Consider the following 21,226-nt stretch of genomic DNA (forward strand, 5'->3'; position numbering starts at 1 on the left):
AGTTGGAAATAGCAAGCAGCAGAATATGTTGAGAACAAAGTTTCCTCTTCAGTTTTTTACAGAATCAAGGTTATCGTGAAAGAACTCCTAGGTTTGCCTTTGGACCTAGTTAAGATATCAGGGGGCACAAACCAGCTGTGGTTTTATTCTGAGAGGATGCCCAGCAAGGCCAAAGAAGCTCGTCTGTGGTAATGAGGCCGGAGGACGTAGAAATTTTCAGAATACCCAATGCCAACTGGACCCCCAAAGCAGTAGTTATTGAACCAGCAGTTAAACGTCACCAGTGCTGGAGACCAGCCTAACCACTAGAGCCAGCGGAGCACAGACTGTTTCCCCTACTAGCAGAGTGCCACAACGTAGAGGGAGAAAAATGTGCAAAACAAAGCTGTATTTCTTTATACTGGAACTCAACTTTGTTCACAAACCCTCGTGTCCATTACTGGTAGAAACGTTAATCTTTCCAATTAAAATTTAGTCATTTGTAAGCTGAAACAGTTTTCTTTGAGTGGATAGTTAAGTTCAGAGTTGTTTTCTCCCCTTCTCTTTTGTCCTTCCTAAGAGCAGTCTAAAATCTTGCCATTAGAAGAAAGCTATCTTGTTCTAGTGCTGACCTCTAGTGGTCACCGAAGTGTCTGATCCTGCTTGGTTTTCTTTGGAGGATGGTGATGGTAATTTACATTTACTGCTGTGATGTCCTGGCTTGGCCTCTGGTCTCTAAGATACACATACTTATCTGATCACAACCCTAATTCCCTTTGGATCTCCCAACTCTTTTTCAGCCTTTTCTATGGCCCATTGCAATATTACAGTTCCTTTTAGTAGTAGTTTTCAAATTGGGATACATTTAACTCTTGGTATACACAAAGACATTCCAAGGAATATGAAAAATTTGTTGTTAATTTTTAAAAATCAGCTGTGTTATGATTTATTAAATTTATTAATTTTAAGAGTACAACACTATGACTTTTGCCAAATGTATACCATCACAAAACCATTAATACAATCATGATGTAAAACATTTCATCACCCCAGAAAGTTCTTTCATGCCCCCTTATAGTCATTCAGTGTCCTCCCTCAGCTCAAGCCTTTGGCAGTCACAGATCTGCTTTTTTTTAAAAATTAAAATTTGAATTTTTTATTTTTTTAATTAACATGTAATGTATTATTTGCCTGTCAGACTTACACACTTCACAGCACATAGCACATACCCTCCTCGATATCCATAACCCAGCCACCCTGTCCCTACCCCCTCACCCTAGCAACTCTCAGTTTGTTTTGTGAGATTAAGAGACTCATAGTTTGTCTCCCTCCCAATCCCATCTTGTTTCGTTTTTTCCTTCCTTGACCCCCACGGTTCCCCACCCTGCCTCTCAAATTCCTCATATCAGAGAGATCATATGGTAATTGTCTTTCTCTGATTGACTTATTTTGCTTAACATAATACCCTCTAGTTCCATCCACGTCATTGCAAATGGCAAGGTTTCTTTTGATGGCTGCATAGTATTCCGTTATATATATATATATATATATATATATATATATATATATATATATGTATATGTATATATATATATGTATATGTATATATGTATATCTATCTCACATCTTCTTTATCCATTCATCTGTTGATGGACATCTAGGTTCTTTCCATAGTCTGGCTATTGTGGACATTGCTGCTATAAACATTCGGGTGCACGTGCCCCTTCGGTGTCGGAGGCAGGCCCCTGGCCAGGGCGGCCTCCGCCACTTCGGATCAGTACATTTGGATCTTTAGGGTAAATACCCACTACTACGATTGCTGAGTCGTAGGGTAGCTCTATTTCGAACTTTTTGAGGAACCTCCATGCTGTTTTCCAGAGAGGTTGCACCAGCTTGCATTCCCACCAACAGTGTAGGAGGGTTCTCCTTTCTCCGCATCCTCGCCAGCATCTGTCATTTCCTGACTTGGTAATTTTGGCCATTCTGACTGGTGTGAGGTGGGATCTCATTGTGGTTTTGATTTGTATTTCCCTGATGCCGAGTGATATGGAGCACTTTTTCCCGTGTCTGTTGGCCAACAGATCTGCTTTTTGTCACAACAGTTTTACCTTTTCTAGAGGGTCATTTAAATATTGTGCTGTATGTAGCCTTTTGTAACTGACTTCTTAGCATAATGCTTTTGAGATTCATCTGTGTTGTTGCACAGTAGTTCATTCCTTTTTTTTAGAAAAAGAGCTTTATTGATAATGCAATTCAGATACCATATAAATCATTTATTTAGAGGATACAGTATAATGGTATTTAGTATAGTCACAGAATTGTTCAGCCATCACAGGTGTCAGTTTTAGAACTAATCAGTGCATCGATGTGAATAGATTTCAAAGTATTTTGCTAAATCAGTCACAACTTTACCACCTAGGACATTGGCCTATAATTCTCCACTTTAGTGGGTTCTTTGTCTGGCTTTGGAATTAAGATAATGCTGGCCTCATGGAATGAGTTTGGAAGTTTTCCTTTTTCCTTCCATTAATACTTTTTGGAACAGTTTGAGAAGAGTAGGTATTAACTCTTCTTTAAATGTTTGGTAGAATTCCCTTGGGAAGCTACCTGGCCTGGGGTTTTTGTTTGTTGGGAGACTTTTGATTACTGATTCAATTTCTTTGCAGATTACAGATCTGTTTAAATTTTCTATTTCTTTCTGTCTCAGTTTTGGTAGTTTGTATGTTTCCAGGAATTTATCCAGTTCTTTCAGATTGCCTAATTTGTTGGCATATAACTTTTCATAATATTCTCTTAAAATTGTATTCCTGTGGTATTGGTTGTGCTCTCTCCTCTTTCATTCATGATTTTTGTTTTTTGGGTCATTTCTCTTTTCTTTATTTTTATTATTTTTTTAAAAAAATTTATTTAACAGACAGAGATCACAAGGGAAAGAGGCAGAGAGGCAGGCAGAGAGAGAGGGGGAAGCAGGCTCCCCGCCCAGCAGACAGCCCAATACCGGGCTCGATCCCAGGACCCTGGGATCATGACCCGAGCTGAAGGCAGAGGCTCAACCCCCTGAGCCACCCAGGTGCCCCTCTTTTCTTTATTTAAGTCTGGCTAGAGGTTATCAATTTTATTGATTCTTTCCAAGAAAAAGCTCCTAATTTCATTGATCTCCTCTATTGGCTTTTTTTCTTTCTGTATCATTTACTTCTACTCTAATATTTATTATTTTCCTTCTTCTGCTGGCATTAGGCTTTATGCTGTAATTTTTCTAGTTCCTTTAGATAAAAGAGTAAGTTGTATGTTTGAGACTTTTCTTGCTTTTTGAGGTAGAGCTGTATTGCATTATATTTCCCTTTTAGTACTCTTTGCTGTGTCCTAAAGGTTTTGGATTGTCGTGTTCTCATTTTTATTTGTTTCCATGCATTTTTAAATTTCTCCTTTAATTTCCTGGTTAAGCCATTCATTTTTTTCTTTTAAAGATTTATTTATTTATTTATTTGACTGATAGAGATCGCAAGTAGACAGACACGCACACAGAGAGAAGAGGAAGCAGGCTCCCTGCTGAGCAGAGAGCCTGATGTAGGGCTTGATCCCAGGACCCTGAGTTCATGACCTGAGCTGAAGACAGAGGCTTTAACCCACTGAGCCACCCAGGCACCCTAGTAGGATGTTCTTTAACCTCCATTATATTTGTAGTCTCTCCAAATTTTTCTTGTAGTGAGTTTAAGAAGGGCCATTGCATTGAGCACGGGCTTGGAGTTCATGGCAAAGAGTAGCAGAAAGCCAGCATCTTGGTTAGAGGCCCGCAGCCGGCATCCCTGCTCCTATGCTAATGAGCCAGATAGCTCAATGGCACCCACTGGCTCTTTTGTCCCTGGGGAGGTGATGCCATGTCTCCCAAATGCACTGCAAGAAGGGGGAACTGTCTCTCACAGTGTGACCTGGGGAGCTTCAGATCACACCATCTGCTCCCAGGCCTCTGCCCACTTTCTCTCCAGGAGCACCTCTGTACTCGCCAGCCTTCACCCAGTGATCGCATGACTTCTGAAACTTCAGTCTCTGAGCTCAGCCACTTGTAAAAACTTGCAGTAATCAACCCCTCTCATTTTCATCATCAGTGGCTTTGGAGAAGTGTTTGTTTATTTAATGCCCTGCACTCTGTTCTCTCTCTCCCTGATCAGCGCTCCCTCCCCTCCCTAGCACCCGCTGTTCTTGTCTCCCCCGAATCCCATCTCCGCATCTCCTCCCTTCCATGACATGGCCTCTTTTCTCCCTCTCGTTGTGCTGTTGTTCTCTCAGTCCTCAGATTGGTTTCCTGGCATTCTGAAAGATTTGATATTTATCTAGCTGTGTTTGAGGTGTGAGGCAAGCATAGGGCGCTCCTTCTACTCCGGCCTCTTAACTCCCTAATCATTCAGTTTAAATTGCAGACTTTGCATGTACTCCCATTTTCCCTTGTAATACTTCCTTGAAAACCATAGTCCTAAAAATAAACAAAAAACAGAAAAAACAGACAAAAAAACTGTAGTAATTACTGTATTCTAAGATATCATTTGATTATTTATTTTGTTATCTGACTGCCTCCTGCCACAAGAATATTAATTTAACAAGGGCAAGATGTTTATTTTGTTCATTAATCTATCCCCAGTACCTAAAATGGTGCTGGGACATTGTGAGGACTCCTGGAACAGTTGCACAGATAGCAGACTGAAACACACCCCCAGTCTTTCTGAGAAAGAGACCTGTTGGTCCAGGAGCTTTGGACTGAGGGGCAGGCTTCCGGTTTGGCGCACACAAGAAGGCCTATGAAGCTGCTATTAAGGAACAGAGACCGTTTGATACAGGCTTAGTGCTCTCCCTTGGCCTTGCTCCAGCTTGCCGGTATCATCTGGGGAGGGGCTTACGCCATTCTTTGGTGCCCTGATTTTTACTTGATGCCAGGAGACACCTCTCCATCACCTGTTTTGGTGGTAGCAGTTCCTGGCCCATAGGACTAGCACCAACAGAGAATTCTTACATAGCACTGTCACCCCCAGTGGCTATCCCAAGAACTACCACAGCAAGAGCCAGTAGACCCAGGAACTCAAGTCTTCCTGTGAAAAAGGCTTATTAGTTTATTGTCAAAGTTGAAACCTCAGGGGCAGGCTTCTGTTACACACATGTAAGGGCAAAAACCTTCCCTGGCAGCTCAGAGAGTGGGCATTATTTTTATGCTCTCCCTCTGCTACACTGTACAGCGCCATCATCTCTCACAACAGAGTTCTTATATGTGTCTGGTATCCTAGTTTTTATATCTGTTGCCTGGTTTTAGTGGCTGTCACCCAGGAAATATCCTTTGATCACTCTTGGCTCTGGTGGCCAGGGGCACTGGTGCTCCTGTATCTTATAGGACTATAACAGTCAGAGTCCTTGGTAGGTACTGATCCCAGGAGAGTGCACAGACCAGATTGAAACACACCCCTCGTCTTTTTGTGAAAAAAGACTACTTGCTAGTCCTAGAGCTTCAGCCTAAAGGACAAATTTTAGGCTTGGCACACCTTTAGCGGCTGTATAGGTGCTCTCAGTGAATGTGGGCTAGGGAATGCCATGTTTGCACTCTAGCTCACTCATACCTCCCAGAAAGGAACTCATACACTTGCCTGGAGCCCCAATTTTGTGCCTACTTGTCAGGAGACACCTCCAGATCACCTGGCTCTGGGGTCCAGTCTGGCTAATTACTGGAACCTATTAAAAATAAAAATAAAATATACTGTTTGTATAATTACAAAGTTTTGAGAGACAGCTAAGAGCAAGAACAGTGTTAAACAGTAAGTTTTATCTCCGCAAGGCCAGCCCTTCAAGATGGATAGGCAGTTGTTCTATCTGATGCATAGAAACTAATGTAGGCAGTCAAGCAAAATGAAGAAATAGAGGAATATATTCCAAATGAAAGCAGAAAATGAAACCCAAGGAAGGGGAACCTTAATGAAATGGAGGTAGGTAATTTACCTGATAAGGAGTTCAAAGTAATGGTTATAAAGATGCTTACTGAACTTGGAAGAAGAATGGATGAACACAGAACTTCAGCAAAGAGAATTTTAAAAGACGAAAAGATAGTTTAAGGGACTTATAGAACAACCTCAGGCAGACTAATGTTCACCTTATAGGGTGAAAGAAGAGAAGAGAGAAATTTGGGAAAAAAGAGAAGAGAGAAAGAGGCAAAAAATTTTTTTGAAGAAATAATAACCAAAAACCTCCCTAATCTGGGGAAAGAAACAGACTTCCAAATCCAGAAAGTCGAGAGGATTCCAGGTAAGATGTTACCAAAAAGACCCACACCAAGACACATTATAATTAAAATGTCAAAATTTAGGGGAAAGGAGAGACTCTTAAAAGCAACAAGAGAAAAATAAGTTGTTACCATGTGATGGAACTCAAATAGGCTATGATCAATTTTTCAGCAGAAGCCTTGCAAGCCAGAAGGAAGTAACACAATATAGTCAAAGTGCTAGAAGAAAAAAATTTCCAACCAAGAATATGCTACCCAGCAAAGTTATTAATTGGAATTGAAGGTGAAGAAAAGAATTTTCCAGACAAAAAAAGCTAAAGGAGTTCATCACCATCAAATTGGCCTTAAAGAAATACTAAAAAGACTGACTAAGTTGAGAAGAAATATAAACAGTAACAAGAAAACATACAAAAAATATATCTCCGGTAAAGGTGAATATTTACTGAAGGGAATAGAATAATCTCTTAAAGCTAGTATGGGGGTTAAAAGACAAATATAGGTGCATCTGGTGGCTCAGTTGTTTAAGCGTCTGCCTTTGGCTTATGTCATGATCCTGAAGTCCCAGGATTGAACCCCACATCATGCTCCCTGCTCAGTGGGGTGTCTGCTTCTCCCTCTGCCCCTGACCCTATTGTGCTCTCTCTCTTGCTTTCTCTCTCTCTCAAATAAAATTCCTTTTAAAAAAAGACAAATATACAAAATAATACAAAAAAAGACAACATAAAATATACAAAAAATAAATGTTGCTACAATAATTAGTTAATGTGACATCACATTAGTTTAATGTGACATCAGAAACAAAACATTAGAGGGAGAATAAAAATGTAGACTTTAAAATGCACTCAAACTTGAGTTGTCATCAGCTTAAAATAGACTTACAAATTTTTATATTTAGGTCTCATTATTACCACAAAGCAAAAACCAGTAGTGGATGAACAAAAGGCAGTGAGAAAGGCATCTTAAACATACCAAGGAAAGTCATCAAACCACAATTGAAGAGAATGAGAGAAGAAAGGAACAGAGGAAGTACAAAACAGCCAGAAAGCAAATAACAAAATGGCAGTAATAAGTCTTTACCTATCAATAATTCTTCGAAGATAAATAGAGTAAATTCTCTAATCAGAAAACATAGAGTGGCTAAGTAGATAAAATAAAACAAAATAAGACCCATCTATATGTTACCCCCAAGAGACTCACTTCAAACATAAATACACAAACAGACTGAAAATTAAAAGATGGATAAAGATACTCCATGCAAATGGAGCCCAGAAGAAGGCTGGGGACTTGAACACCATCTACTTACATCAATAGATAGATCAGACTGCAAAAACAAAGGAAACATTGACCTTCAATCACACATTTGAGCAGATGGGCCATCCAAAAACAACAGAATACACATTCTTCTCAAGTGTACATGAAACATACTCTAGGATAGATCAAGTCTGCACAAACTGAAGATTGAATCATACCATTTTTTCCAAACCCAGTGGTATGAAACTAGAAATCAATTATAAAAAAGAAAACTGAAAATTTATTATGTGTATATTAAACAACGTATTACTGAACTGCCAGTGGGTCAGTAAAGAATTAGAGAATGAAATCTGAAGAGATACCTTGAGACAAATGAAAACGAAAATACCAAACCAATATACCAAAAATTATGGGATATAGCAAAAAGAGTTCTGAGGAGAAGTTCATAGCAATAAATGCCTACCTCAGAAACAAGAAAAATCTCAACGAATGTACACCTCAGGAAACTAGAAAAAGGACAAATGAAGCGTGAAGTTAGAAGAAGGAAGGAAATAAAAGTCTGAAGAGAAATAAATAGAGACAAAAAGATGATAGAAAAGATCGATGAAACAAGAGCTTGTTCTTAGAAAATATAAACAAAATTGCAAAACATTTAGCTAAACTAACAAAGAAAAAAAGAGAGCTTAAGTAAAATCAAGGATGACAGAAGATTCATTACAACCGGTACTACAGAGATACACAGGATCATAAGAGACTATGAACAATTACACGCTAACACATTGGACCACCTAGAAAAAAAATGGATAAATTCCTAGGAACATAAAAACTTTTCAAACTGAATCAGGATGAGAAAAATCTGAACAGATTGATTACTGGTAAGGAGATTGAAGCAGTAATTTAAAACCTCCCGACAAAATTCCAGGACCAAATAACTGCACTGATGAATTCTGTCAGTCAAAGAAGAATTAACACCAATCATTCTCAAACTCTTCAAAAAATAAAAGAGAAAAGAACATTCTAAACTCACTTTATGAGGCCAGCATTACCATGATATCAAAACCAGACAAGAAAAGAAGAAAATGGCAGACCAATATCCCTAATGAACATAAATGCAAAACTTCTCATCAAATATTAGCAAGTCGAATTCAACAATACATTAACAGGATCCTACCCTGTGATCAAGTGGAATTTATTCCAAGGATGTAAGGATGATTCAGCATTTACAAATCAATCAGTGTGATATACCACATTAATAAAATGAAGTGAGAAAATCACATGATCGTTTAAATAGAAGCATAAAAAGTATATGACAAAATTCAATATCCATTTATAATAAAAACTTGCAATAATGTGGGTATAGAGGGAACATCCCTCAACATAATGAAGGCCGTTTATGAAAAGCCCACAGCTGACATTACAACCCAGTGGGGTTAAGTGGAAACTTTTTCTCTAAGATTAGGAAAAAGACAAGGATGTGCACTCTCTCTTTTTTTTTTTTTTTAAGATTTATTCAATTATTTGAGAGCGAGACTCTGCATGAATGGGAGATGGGGAGAAGGAGAGGGAGAAAAGCAGACTCCCCACTGAGTGTGGAGCCCACTGTGAGGCTGGATACCAGGACCCTGAGATCATGACTTGAGCTGAAATCAAGAGTCAGTTGCATAACCAACTGAGCCACCCAGGAGCCCCAAGGATGCCTGCTCTTGCCACTTTTATTTAACATAGTGTTGAACTCGTGGCCACAGCAATTAGGCAAGAAAAAGATAAAAGTCATCCAGATTGTAGAGAAAGAAGGAAAATTGTCACTCTTGAGATGACATCGTATTTTGTATATAGAAAACCTTAAAGATTGCACCAAAAAACTGTTAAGACTATTCAGTAAAATTGCAGGATACAGAGTCAATATACAGAAGGTTGCCTAGGTGGCTCTGTTGGTTAAGCATCTAGCTCTTGATTTCGGCTCAGGTGATAATCTCAGCGTCCTGGAATTGAGCCCCAAGTTGGCCTCTGTGCTAAGAGGGGAATCTGCTCAAGGATTTCTCTCCCTCTCCCATTGCCCCCCCCCCTCACTTGGGCTCCCTCTCTCTCTCTCTTAAAAAAAAGTCCTTCAAGGGCACCTGGGTGGCTCAGTGGGTTAAAGCCTCTGCCTTCGGCTCAGGTCATGATCCCAGCGTCCTGGGATCAAGCCCCACATCAGGCTCTCTGCTGAGCAGGGAGCCTGCCTCCCCCTCTCTATCTCTTCCTGCCTCTCTGCCTACTTGTGATCTCTGTCTGTCAAATAAATAAAATCTTTTACAAAAGTCCTTCAGAGTCAATATACAGAGAAATATGTTGCATTTCTATATACAAATAACAAACTATCAGAGAAATTAAGGGGGCACCTGGATGGCTCAGTTGGTTAAGCGTCCAACTCTTGATTTTTGGCTCTGGTCATGATTTCAGGGTTGTGAGATCGAGCCCCACATTGGGCTCCAGACTCAGTGAGGAGTCGGCTTGTGATTCTCTCTCTCTCTCTCTCCTCTCCCTCTGCCTTTCCCCCCACTTTCATGCATGATCCCTTTCTCTCTCAAATAAATAAATCTTAAGAAAAATTAAGAAAATAACCTCCATTTCATTTGCATTAAAATGAGCAAAATACTAGGAATTAACCAAGGAGGAGAAAGACTAACATACTGAGAAGTATGGCATTGATGAAAGAAATACAAGGAGACAAAAATAAATTGAATGATATTCCATGCTTATGGATTAGATCAGATTGTTAAAATGTTCATAGTACCCATAGCAATCTATAGATTTAATGCAACCTTTATCAAGATTTTAAAGGCATTTTTTTCACAGAAATAGAATAAGCAATTTTGAAATTTGTGTAGAACCACAAAAGAACGCAGATAGCCTAAGCAATCTTGAGAAAGAAGAACAAAGCATCAGGCTCCCTGATTTCAGACTATATTACAAAACCAGAGTAATCAAATTAGTATGGTATTGGCATAAAATAGACACACAGGGGCACCTGGGTGGCTCAGTCAGTTGAGCATCCAGCTCTTGATCTCAGCTCAGGACTTGATCTCGGGGTCATGAATTCTAACCCCACATTGGGCTCCATGCTGGGCATGGAGCCTACTTTAAAAAACAACACCTTCTGGGGCACCTGAGTGGCTCTGTCGTTTAAGTGACCACCTTTATTTAGCTCAGGTCATAATCCTGGGGTCCTGGAATTGAGCCCTGCATTGGGAACCCTGCTCAGCAGGGAGTCTGATTCTCCTTCCCCCTCTACCCTTCCCCCTGCTTGTTCTCTCACTTGCTCTCTCTCTCAAATGAAAAAATAAATCTTTATGGAAAAAAGTTAAAAACAAAAGCAAAAAACCAGACGCACAGATCAGTGGAACAGAAGAGATTCCAGAAATAAACCCATACATATATGGTAAATTAATTTAGGAAAAGGCACAAAGAATATAAAATAGGCAAAGGACAGTCTCTAATAAATGGTGTTGGGAAAACTGGACCATTTACAAAAATTCCCTCAAAATGGATTAAAGACTTGAAGGTAAAACATGAAACCATAAAATCTGTGGGAGGAAACATAGGGAGTAAGTTCCTTGGCATCGTTAATTGGCAGTAGTTTTTGGATTTGACACCAAAAGCAAAGGCAATAAAAGCAAAAATAAAAAATTGGATCTATATCAAACAAAAAATCAGTAACAAGATGAAAAGGTAACCTACTGAATGGGAGAAGATATTTGCAAATCATATATCTGATAAGGGGTTAGTATCCAAAATATATGAAGAACTCAGACAACAGCAAAAAAAAATCCAATTAAAAAAATAAACAGATGCTCTGAATAGACATTTTTCCCAAAGAAGACCTATAGAAGGTCAGTGGGTATATGCAAAGATCTTCAAAGTCACTAATCAGGGAAATTCAAGTAAAAACCGCAGTGGGCTATCACAGTACATCTGTTAGAAGAATGGCTGTTATCAAAAAGAACAAAGGGGTAGGACTGTGAGGGGAAAAATACCAAGTGTTGACAAGGATGTGGAAAAGGGGAATATTGTGCACTGCTTGTGGTAGTACATATTGGAATAGCCATTAAGGAAAAAATATGATCCAGCAATTTCATGTTTGGGTATTTATTTATATGAAGAGAAAACAAAACACTAATGTGAAAAAGCATGTATCACCCCTATGTCATTACAGCATTATTTACAATAACCAAGATAGAGAAACAACCTGAGTGTCCATCAATGGTTGAATGGATGAAGAAAATGTGTTTGTGTATAGATATATGTATATGCACACACATATATACACATATATAAATAGAATGGAATATTATCAGCCACAAAAAAGAATAAAATATCTCCCATCCATTTGTGAGATCAGAGATGGACCTTGAGAACAGCATGCTAAAATGTGATAAGTCTAAGACAGAAACATCACATGATCTCATTTATACGTGGAATCTAAAAAGCAAAAACAAAAACCAAAAAAAAAAAACTAAGCTCATGGATATAGAGAAGAGATTGGTGGTTGCCGTATTGGGTATTGGGAAGGTGGATGAAAATGGTGAAGGAAGTCAAAAGGTACGAATTTTCAGTTGTGAAATAAATGTCATGGCGATATAATGTACAACATGGTAACTGTAGGTAATACTGCTATACTGCATATTTGAAAATTAAGAGAGTAAGTCTTAAAAGTTACTGCACACACAAAAATTTGTAATTATATGGTGACAGACACTAATACTAGGCTTATTATGCTGATTATTTTGCAGTATACACAAGTATAAAAACATGTTATACATCTAAATCTAATATGTTTTATATGTTAATTATACTTCGATTTTAAAAAAGTTTAAAAGTGAAATAAAATAGGAATGGAGCAAAAGCATATTGGGCATAAGGAAGGCCAGACTTGCCTTGAACTTCATGCAGTGCCTGTTACATGCTTTTTCATGGACTCCATCTTTTGTGTGATATACAGACACACTTGGTAGGGTTTAGTGCCAAAGACAGGAAAATCCCTCTCCTGAAAGCTCACGTGCTTGCAACTTAAAAGAAGGTCAGTAATGCCTGAAGACATGTGCAAACCCTCTTTTTCCTTTTGGACCAAACTTTTTTTTTTTTTTTTAATGATGCTATTGCTCAGAGTCTATTTAGTGTATTAAGTTGTATTTTAAACTACCTAGCCATGGGGTAAGAAGAAGTTAGAGGCTTTGAAGGCTGAAGATGAGAGGTGGGTTTTATAAAAATGGGTGCACTTTAGTACTTAAATGTTTAGTTGTATAATAATATATGTACATATGCACACATACAGAGGAAAATACACATAAGCATATAGCTTGGTGAATATATTCACAACTGAGTGTGTCAATGTAATCAACACCCAGAACCACACCAGAACTTAACCGGCTTTCCACGTGCTCTCCTTGTTCCTCTTCCGGGTCCGCTTACTACTCAGAGCCGCCAGTATTCTGGTTCCGATGTTATAGATGGGTTTTGTTTGATTTTATTCCTTATCCCAATCAAATCGTACAGTATATACATGTTTGGGTCTCTTCTTCTGCTGGAAAATATTTTGTTAAGATTTATCCACATTTCTTATATATGGTTATTCTCTAGCCACACAAAATTCCATTGTATGAATATAACAATGTATCCATTCTGCTGTTGTGTTAGGCATCTGGATGTTTTCCAGTTTGGGGCTGTTACACATCATGCACTATCTAATACATTATATTAATGTATTTTGATATATATGCACAAATTTCCTAGGACATTTCACAGTTTTTTATCCACAGTCTGTGAACTCCCAAGTGTTCCTCAGCAGTCTGTATATTTACTTACTGTGTACTTACTGAGATGGGGACCAGAGTTGCAAGTTACCAAATCCTTCCCTTAGTGTTCTCACTGACTTTTTCTAAAACTCACTTGGCTTTTTAACATATATTTTGGTTAAGTATGAATATTAATCTGTTTTTTCAGATTGTGAGTGCTTTTTATTCTTCATTTTACTTGCTTGTGTATCCCAGCAGCTGGCGTTCTTACCTGAAAAACAGTAAGCTGGTTGAGTAAATGGCGATAGCCATCATCATTGCCAGCGATGAACGCCGCAAGTTCCCTTAGTTACGTGAGCCATCGAGTTAGGATTTTATCCTTTGCTTTAGTTTGACATCTCAGAGTTCAAGGGTCCAGAGTAGAAGGTGATCGCTCTCCAAGAAGCCTACAACAGGGCTCGGAACTGGGCATGCTGTGTGGTTAAGAGGGCATTGCTGTGGCTTTACAAGCCTCTGGGAGATTTCATGTGTTAACAGCAGTGATTCCAAAGGATAGTGTGGGGGCCAGATATAAATAGCAGAACACAAATGGGGTAATGTGCCACTGCCAAGCTACGCTGGGGGTGTTTATAAAAAGAAAAGCATTCCCTTCTCAGCTCTCACTGTCAACAACCTCCCATCCTGAAGACACTCTTACCACAACTGACAGAGTGGGGAAACAGCCTGAGACCTAGCATCATTTAAACCTCCTCTGCAGGCAGAAAAGCCAGGTAAACATTTTGACTTATTTACACTCAGACTACAGAAGTAATGGATTTTCGGAAAACCCTGATTCAGAGCTTGCTTCGCAGATATACTGCCTTGTGACGGTTATCTGTCAAGTTCTATATATATATATATATATGATTTTATTTAGTTAGTTAAGAGAGAGAGTGAGAAGGCCCAGGCTGGGGGAGAGGCAAAGAGGGAGGGAGAAGCAGGTTCCCAGCTGAGGAGGGAGCCTGAGGTAGGGTTTGATCCCAGGACCCTGGGATCCTGACCTGAGCAGAAGGCAAACACTTAACCGACTGAGCCCCCCAGGTGCCCCTGTAAAGTATTATATTTCAAATCTTTTTTAGAAAGTGAAGTTCAACACAAAAATGGCATTTTGGTAGTATATTCTAGTATCTCTAGCGAAAGAAGCTGTGCCTGAGTAAAGACGGGAACGTGAGGCCAAGGAGAGGGCTCCCTGTGCTGCTTACTCCCGCTTGTGCGTGCCAGAATATGGTCCTTCGTAGGGTGAAGTCAAGAGCTCAGGTCAGTTCCAGCAGTGTCAGCTTTGTTGTAGGTATGTGGAAGGAACCAGCACTGAATTGAATTGGATAATGGCTGTGGGAGAGCTTCAGCTCCTGAGGGCCTTTCACGCTCCTGTTTACCCCTTTCATTTTCCTAAATAATGGGACAAGTATTGGGCATTCGACCAAAAGAGTTGTTTAATCTTATGAGAATTGCTGCCTACTTAATTTTTCCTTATTTTCATTCTTGCCATCAGAAATTTATGCAAGACACTTGTTTTGTCCTTGGGCTTCTCTTGAATCTTGAGTATTTGGGGCAAGGAGGCCCCCTTGGGTAGCCCTCCAGTGAGTACCATTACGAGTCTCATCATTCCCAGTATCCTACCCACACGGGTGTCCCTCAGTTTGCAGAGAAGAGAAGCGTGGATGCTGTGCACGGGCCAGAACTACTGGGGAATTTTTGGAAACTGGGAGCTACGAAACCACCAGTCTGAAGTGTATGCTGGGGGGAAATTCAGAGATAGGAAGAAAATATGACTTCCAGTGACTGTCTAAGGTGAGAGAGAAAACATGGCTGGAAGAGAATGGAAATGGACAGATTTAATCTTGAGCAAATTTCTGAAGTTCTCAGCTTTGGTTTCCCTCTCTGTAGAATGAGGGAGTTAGGCCACCAGACAGAACCTCATGGCCCTTTCAGCCATTGGAAATTAACTGATGATCACTTCCTGAGCATCCTGGTGCCTACTCTCACCCTGAATGAAATACATACAGCATGTCAACCTGCTCTCCTTTCCTAAACCTCTTTTTTAAGTCTGCTAAATTGGAATTTCTTCATTTTAATTTAGAAGAGAAAAATGAAGGCAAGACGTTTTGATATGGTCACCATGCTGCTGGCAGCTGTGATTCTAATGGACATTTTCCAGGTAATGTTGGGAATGGGAAGTATGTAGTCATTGGAATGGGAGCTCTTGATATAATGTTGCCTGAGGAATTTGTGTGGGTTGATGTTGGATATGAGAGTGGCTAGAATAGATAGAATAGGTAAATTAGTTTTTTACAAGTAGCTTTTATCTTTTCATTTTATACATTAGATACATAATAACTGTAGAAAGTTGGAAAAATTAAAATTAAGCAAACAGAAGAAAGTAAAAATCATCCTTAATCCCTCCACTTACAAGGAAAGATTCTTAATCTGTTGGTGTATAGTTTTCTTGGCTTTTTTTCTGTGTGTGTGTTTGTAATTTAGAACAATGGGCTCATAATGTACAAAGTATTATTTTATTTTGCTTTTTTTAAAAGATTTTATTTATTTATTTGACAGACAGGGATCACAAGTAGGCAGAGACGCAGGCAGAGAGAGAGGAGGAACCAGGCTCCCTGCCGAGCAGAGAGCCCAACGAGGGGCTCAATCCCAGCACTGTGGGATCACGACCTGAGCCGAAGGCAGAGGCTTTAACCCACTGAGCCACCCAGACGCCCCTTATTTTGCTTTTTAAGTTACTACCGTACTGTATGTCTACATCATTAAGTATTCTTAAAATACGTATATTGTCCAAATAAGATGACGCTGCAGTGTTTGGTTTATATGTTTTATTGAACTGTATAATGACCATTTTCTCACACCTGGTGTTCTTTTTTTCTGATAAAACTTTTATGGTTTTATTTTTTGTGGTTGAATCTTTAAACGTTCTATAACATATTTTTATGTAAGATATGAGCGAGCTATCTCATTTGATTCCTTCCCCACGATGTTAACTGACACATCACTACTGAATATTTTCCACTGCTTTGAAATGCCTTCTTCTTTTTTTTTTTGGAAGATTTTATTTATTTATCTGACAGACAGAGATCACAAGTAGGCAGAGAGGCACGAAGAGATACAGAGGGGGAAGTTGAAGTGCCTTCTTTAAGATATGTTAAGTTCTTAAAATTTTGTTTTTGAATTTAATATTCTGATCCCTTGTCATTAGAATCATTGTATATTCTGTTGCCTGTACTACAGTATGATTTTTTAAATTGAGGTATAATTTACATACCATAAAAATCCCACCATCTTAAAGTACATAATTCAGTGGTTTTCATAAATATAAATTTATGTGAATTAATTAAGATGAGTATTTATAAGGGCACCTGGATGGCTCAGTTGAGGTTGAGCCTCTGCCTTCGGCTCAGGTCATGATCTTGGGGTCCTGGGATGGAACCCTGCATTGGGCTCTCTGCTCAGCGGGGAGCCTGCTTCCCCCCTCTCTCTGCCTGTTTACTTGTGACCTCTCTGTCAAATAAATAAAATCCTTAAATCATAAACATAAATTCACTGTGTTGTACAAGCATCACCACTGTCTCTTTACAGAATATTCCCATCTTTTCTATCTCTTTACAGAACATTCCCATCACCCCCAAAAGAAGGCCCTGTAGCTACCAGCAGTCAGTCCCAATTCCCTGTTCCCTACATGCGTTGACAGCCGCTACTGCTGTTTCTGTAGATTTGCGTATTCTGGATATCTCACCGGAATGCAGTCATACAGCATCTGGCCCTTTATGTGGCTTCTCTCACTTAGTGTTTTGTTTTTAAGGTTCATTCATGTTGTAGCATATACTAGTACTTCATTACTTTTTAAAGCTGAATAATATTCTGTTGTATGGTTATGCCACATTTTGTTTATCCACTTATTAACTTTTTAAGGTTTTATTTGAGAGAGAAAGAGAGCATTAGTGGGAGTGTAGGAGGGGCAGAGAGAGGGAGGAAGCAGACTCCCCACGAGCAGGGAGCCCGAGATGAGGACCTGAGCTGAAGGGTGGGCACTTAACCGACTGAGCCAGCCAGGCACCCCTATCCCTTTATCAACTGATGAGCATTTCGGTTCTCACTCACTTTTTAAAGGCTCTTAGGGGTGAATAATCCTGCTTTGAACTTTCATATACAGATTTTTATGTGAACATGTTTTCAGTTCTCCTGGGTGCATACGTATGAATAGAATTGCTAGGTCATATAGTTACTTTATGTTTTCCACAGTGGCTGCACCATTTTATATTCCCCAGCAATGTATGAGGGTTCAGGTACTCTACATCTCTGCCAACATTGATTTTCCTTTTTTCTTTCCCCTTTATGATTATAGCCATTCTAATGGGTGTGCAGTGGTATCTCTCTGTGGTTTTGCTATGCATTTTTAACATTCTTTTGTAATATAATTTTCATGTATGTTCTGTGAATGTTCCATAATTTGTTTAACCAATTTCTTTTCATTAGCATTTAGGTCATTTCCACATTTTTTGGTAATATTTTTGTATTAACTTTTTGCTAATTAAATTTCATTAGTTTGTGGTTTTGTTTCAGTGGATAGAAACGTAGGAAGAAAATATAACCAGCGTGTTCACCTAGCCTTTTGGACATGTCCCTTAATGTCCAGTCAGTTGTCCCTGAATGGTGGTGGCATTTGTGAACTTTTTCACTGCTCAAGGCACTCACTGTACAGAACACACAATCAACTGTGGCTTTGGGCCAGAAAGACTTAATGTCTAAAATTAGACCTGTGGAGACTGGTTAGAGGCATAGGAAAAGACAGGAACATACTGGGCAGGATAGGATAGGATATGACTCTGATATGATGTGAATATGATGTGACTCGGATATGATGTGAGGAATGTGGGAGGTGGTTTCAGGGTGTGATGTTTTATATTGAAGTCTTGAAGATGAATCAGTATCAGTGCCCAAGACACACCATGGTACGTTCTGTGCTGCAGACGAAAATGCATTTCTTGGCTAGGAGATGGTAGTGACTTAATCTCTTAGAGCTCAGATTCCCACTTCAGGAAACTCAGTGACTTCCCCAGCAGAATATTCTGTGGCTGGTAATAAAGACAGTTTCTGATGCTGGCCCAGTTTCTTCATTTGTAAAATGATGTTATGAATTGTCTGCCCAACCTTTATAACAGGTGTTAGGAGAAAATTAAAGCCTTCTGAAAGTGCTGCGTAATTATCAGTGGTCTTTTTCATTGGAAACAGGACATTTGTTTAAGAGGACAGACTATGGGGCCAGATGGTGTGGCTTCATATCTCAATTTCAGACTAGTTACTTGATCTGTCTTAGTTTGCTCATCCTTAAAAAGGGACTAATAGTATCTGCTGCACAGGGTTGCCATCAAGATTAAATGAGCTCATTAATATATAGGAACACTTAATGCTTGGCATACAGACGACACCTGGGGGAAGTTTGTTAGGTCTTAGTGATGGAGTGGCCACAGAGGGTGACTGAAAAGAAGATACATAGGAAAACGCAAAAATGAAAGATGGGTCTGTGTAGCACCAGGTGGTGGTGGTTGTAGGGGGTAAGATGAGTTTGCTCTTGACTATTGACAGTTGGGGGGTCTTTGTGCAGTTCAGGTGGAGTTACCAGGTGGGCAGGTGGTAGTATGCGTCTGCACTCACAGGGACAGGTCAGAGGTATGTAGATGAGAACTGACACCATGCTCGTGTATATAATTGCCCAAGGGTAGAGTTGAGAGTTAAAAAATAAGTAGCCTTGAGCAATTCCCAACATTTAATGGCTGATAGAGTATGTTGGGTCTTCAAAAGAATCTAAGAGGTGTTGCCTCAGCAAGAGCTGTTTGGGCGGAGGAATGGGGTGAGAAGCCCACTGAAGAGGACTGAGATATGAGTGGGAATGAGTGGAAATGCAGCGGAGATGGCAGGGGTAGATGTTTCTTTCGAGAAGCTGCTCTGTGAGGGGGAGAAAAGAGATAGTAGGAAGCAGATAGATAGCCTGGGGTATTTATTTTGCTTTCTTGGGTTGATTCTCTCCCTCTTTCTCCCTTCTGCCTCCCCTCACCCCTGGCATACATACTTTCACACCCTCGTACACACACGTTTCAAGAATTATTTGTGAGTAAAAAAATAAATAAATAAAAGTCATTCATGTGGAAGCTGCAACCTTAAGAGCTCCTGACAAGGGCCTTTATAAAGTTGTTAGCTGCGGTCTCCTGCTTGGGTTGCAGCTTATGCCGCCAGTGTACTATTACAAATATAGAATAGTGGAAAGGGAAGATGATGAGGGCATTGTTCTTTTATTTGTAGAAACCCTTAAGTGGCGTCCCTGGGCAGATTTTCTTGTCCTGTGTTTTGATCTATAGGCCAGAGTATAGGTTTTTATTTTGCAGGATTTCTTTTTCTTTAGTGCCCTCAGTTTTTGGTCACACCACTTCGAAGAATGAAGAGGTAGACCACATGAAGAGTGGTGGGTGGCAAAGCAAAGTTTATTGGGTGACTGCGAAGTGATAGTACAAAGCTCCTGAAGAGGCAGGGGACCCGAGAGGGTTGGCCTGGGAGTTTCTATGTCTAGGGGTTTGATGGGCTTGTTGGCAGGCTGTTTTAATCTGATTAACCCTCCCTGCCGCTGTCCCCCAATCAGACTTTGTCATCTATCTATCATGTGGGAAGGGGTGGAGGGCTCTTCCCTGGGTGGTGTAAAATTCTTTTAAGGATGGTCTGTCTTGGGGGCCGGGGTGGGAGGGGTCGTCTCTGCCTGCCTTTCTTCCAACTATTCTTTATTAATTTAGCTCACTTGAATATTTTGCTAGTTACTATGCTGGAAGCTTGGAATTCAAAAGGCAAATGTGACACAGATCCTGCCCTTGAGGATCTTCCGGTATAATATGTATATTCCTATCATGAAATAATGAAAATAACCCCAGTGTGCTGAAGGCTTAATAGGTGGTAGGCAATGTAGGTAAGGGCTTTGCTTATATTCATTTTATCGTTAGTTTTTTTCAACAGTTCTGCAATTAAGATATTATTTCCTTTATCCTCATTTTTAGTTCTGCAATTAAGATATTATTTCCTTTATCCTCATTTTCAATTTAGAAAATTGAAGCTCAGAAATGTAAAAAGTAACTTTCACATATCTAAATGGTATCTAGTTATGGAATCTAAACCTAGATTTGTCTGGCCCCAAGCTAGTGCTAATTATATTATACAACCCCACTTACTATGTTACAGGTATCATTTAAAGGTACATTAGGCTTTTGTTTTATTTGTGTGTGACAGAAACACAATTCAAGCTCAAGTAAATAGGGAATCTTGATTCTTATGACCCAAGTAGAATACAGTATTCAGGTACTGAATAAACTCAGGGCCTTGACTCATGTCATCAGGGCCTCATTTCTCTTCTTTTTGTAAGCCTTCCTTTGTTGGCTTTATTTACAGACAGGATTCTTGATGGAACTATGAAGGATAACTATTGGCTGCCCCAAGCCAGTATCACCCTTAGAGCTTATGGTTGTAGAGGAAGAAAGCTTTTTTCCTCTTCCCAGGAGTGCTCTGGTTTTTAGACCTGCATCGCTGGGACACGTGGGTGGTTCAGTCAGTTAAGCATCTGATTCCTTTTGGTTTTAATTAACATAGAATGTATTATTTGTTTCAGGGGTCCAGGTCTGTGATTCATCAGTCTCACACAAGGCACAGTGCTCGCCACAACACATACTGTCCCAGCGTCCGTCGCCCCGCCACCCCGCCCCTCGCGCCCTCCCTCCGCTCCAGCAGCCCTCAGTCTGTTCCCTGAGATTAAGAGTCTCTTATGGTTTGTCTTCCTCCCCAGCTTCATCTTGTTTCATTTTTTCCTCTCTTCCCCTACGATCCTCTGCCTTGTTTCTTAAATTCCGCATATCGGTGAGATTATATAATAAATGTCTTTCTCTGA

The 21,226-nt window shown here is 39.8% G+C and overlaps 1 protein-coding gene across 3 annotated transcripts in view; it reads left to right on the forward strand.

Moving 5' to 3' along the window:
- Window positions 1-21,226, forward strand: part of ART3 (ADP-ribosyltransferase 3) — a 154,551-nt gene that overhangs the window by 109,438 nt on the left and 23,887 nt on the right. For 2 of the 3 annotated variants that reach the window (XM_032334612.1, XM_032334610.1), the window contains exons 2-3: window positions 13,917-14,030; window positions 15,380-15,457. In XM_032334612.1, the coding sequence (XP_032190503.1) occupies window positions 15,389-15,457 (69 nt within the window). In that variant the 5' untranslated portion in view covers window positions 13,917-14,030; window positions 15,380-15,388. The remainder of the gene's footprint in view (window positions 1-13,916; window positions 14,031-15,379; window positions 15,458-21,226) is intronic. The other variant, XM_032334611.1, reaches the window with a different exon arrangement.

Source organism: Mustela erminea, chromosome 2 (assembly GCF_009829155.1).
Source record: "Mustela erminea isolate mMusErm1 chromosome 2, mMusErm1.Pri, whole genome shotgun sequence".
NCBI classification, from domain to species: Eukaryota; Metazoa; Chordata; class Mammalia; order Carnivora; family Mustelidae; genus Mustela; species Mustela erminea.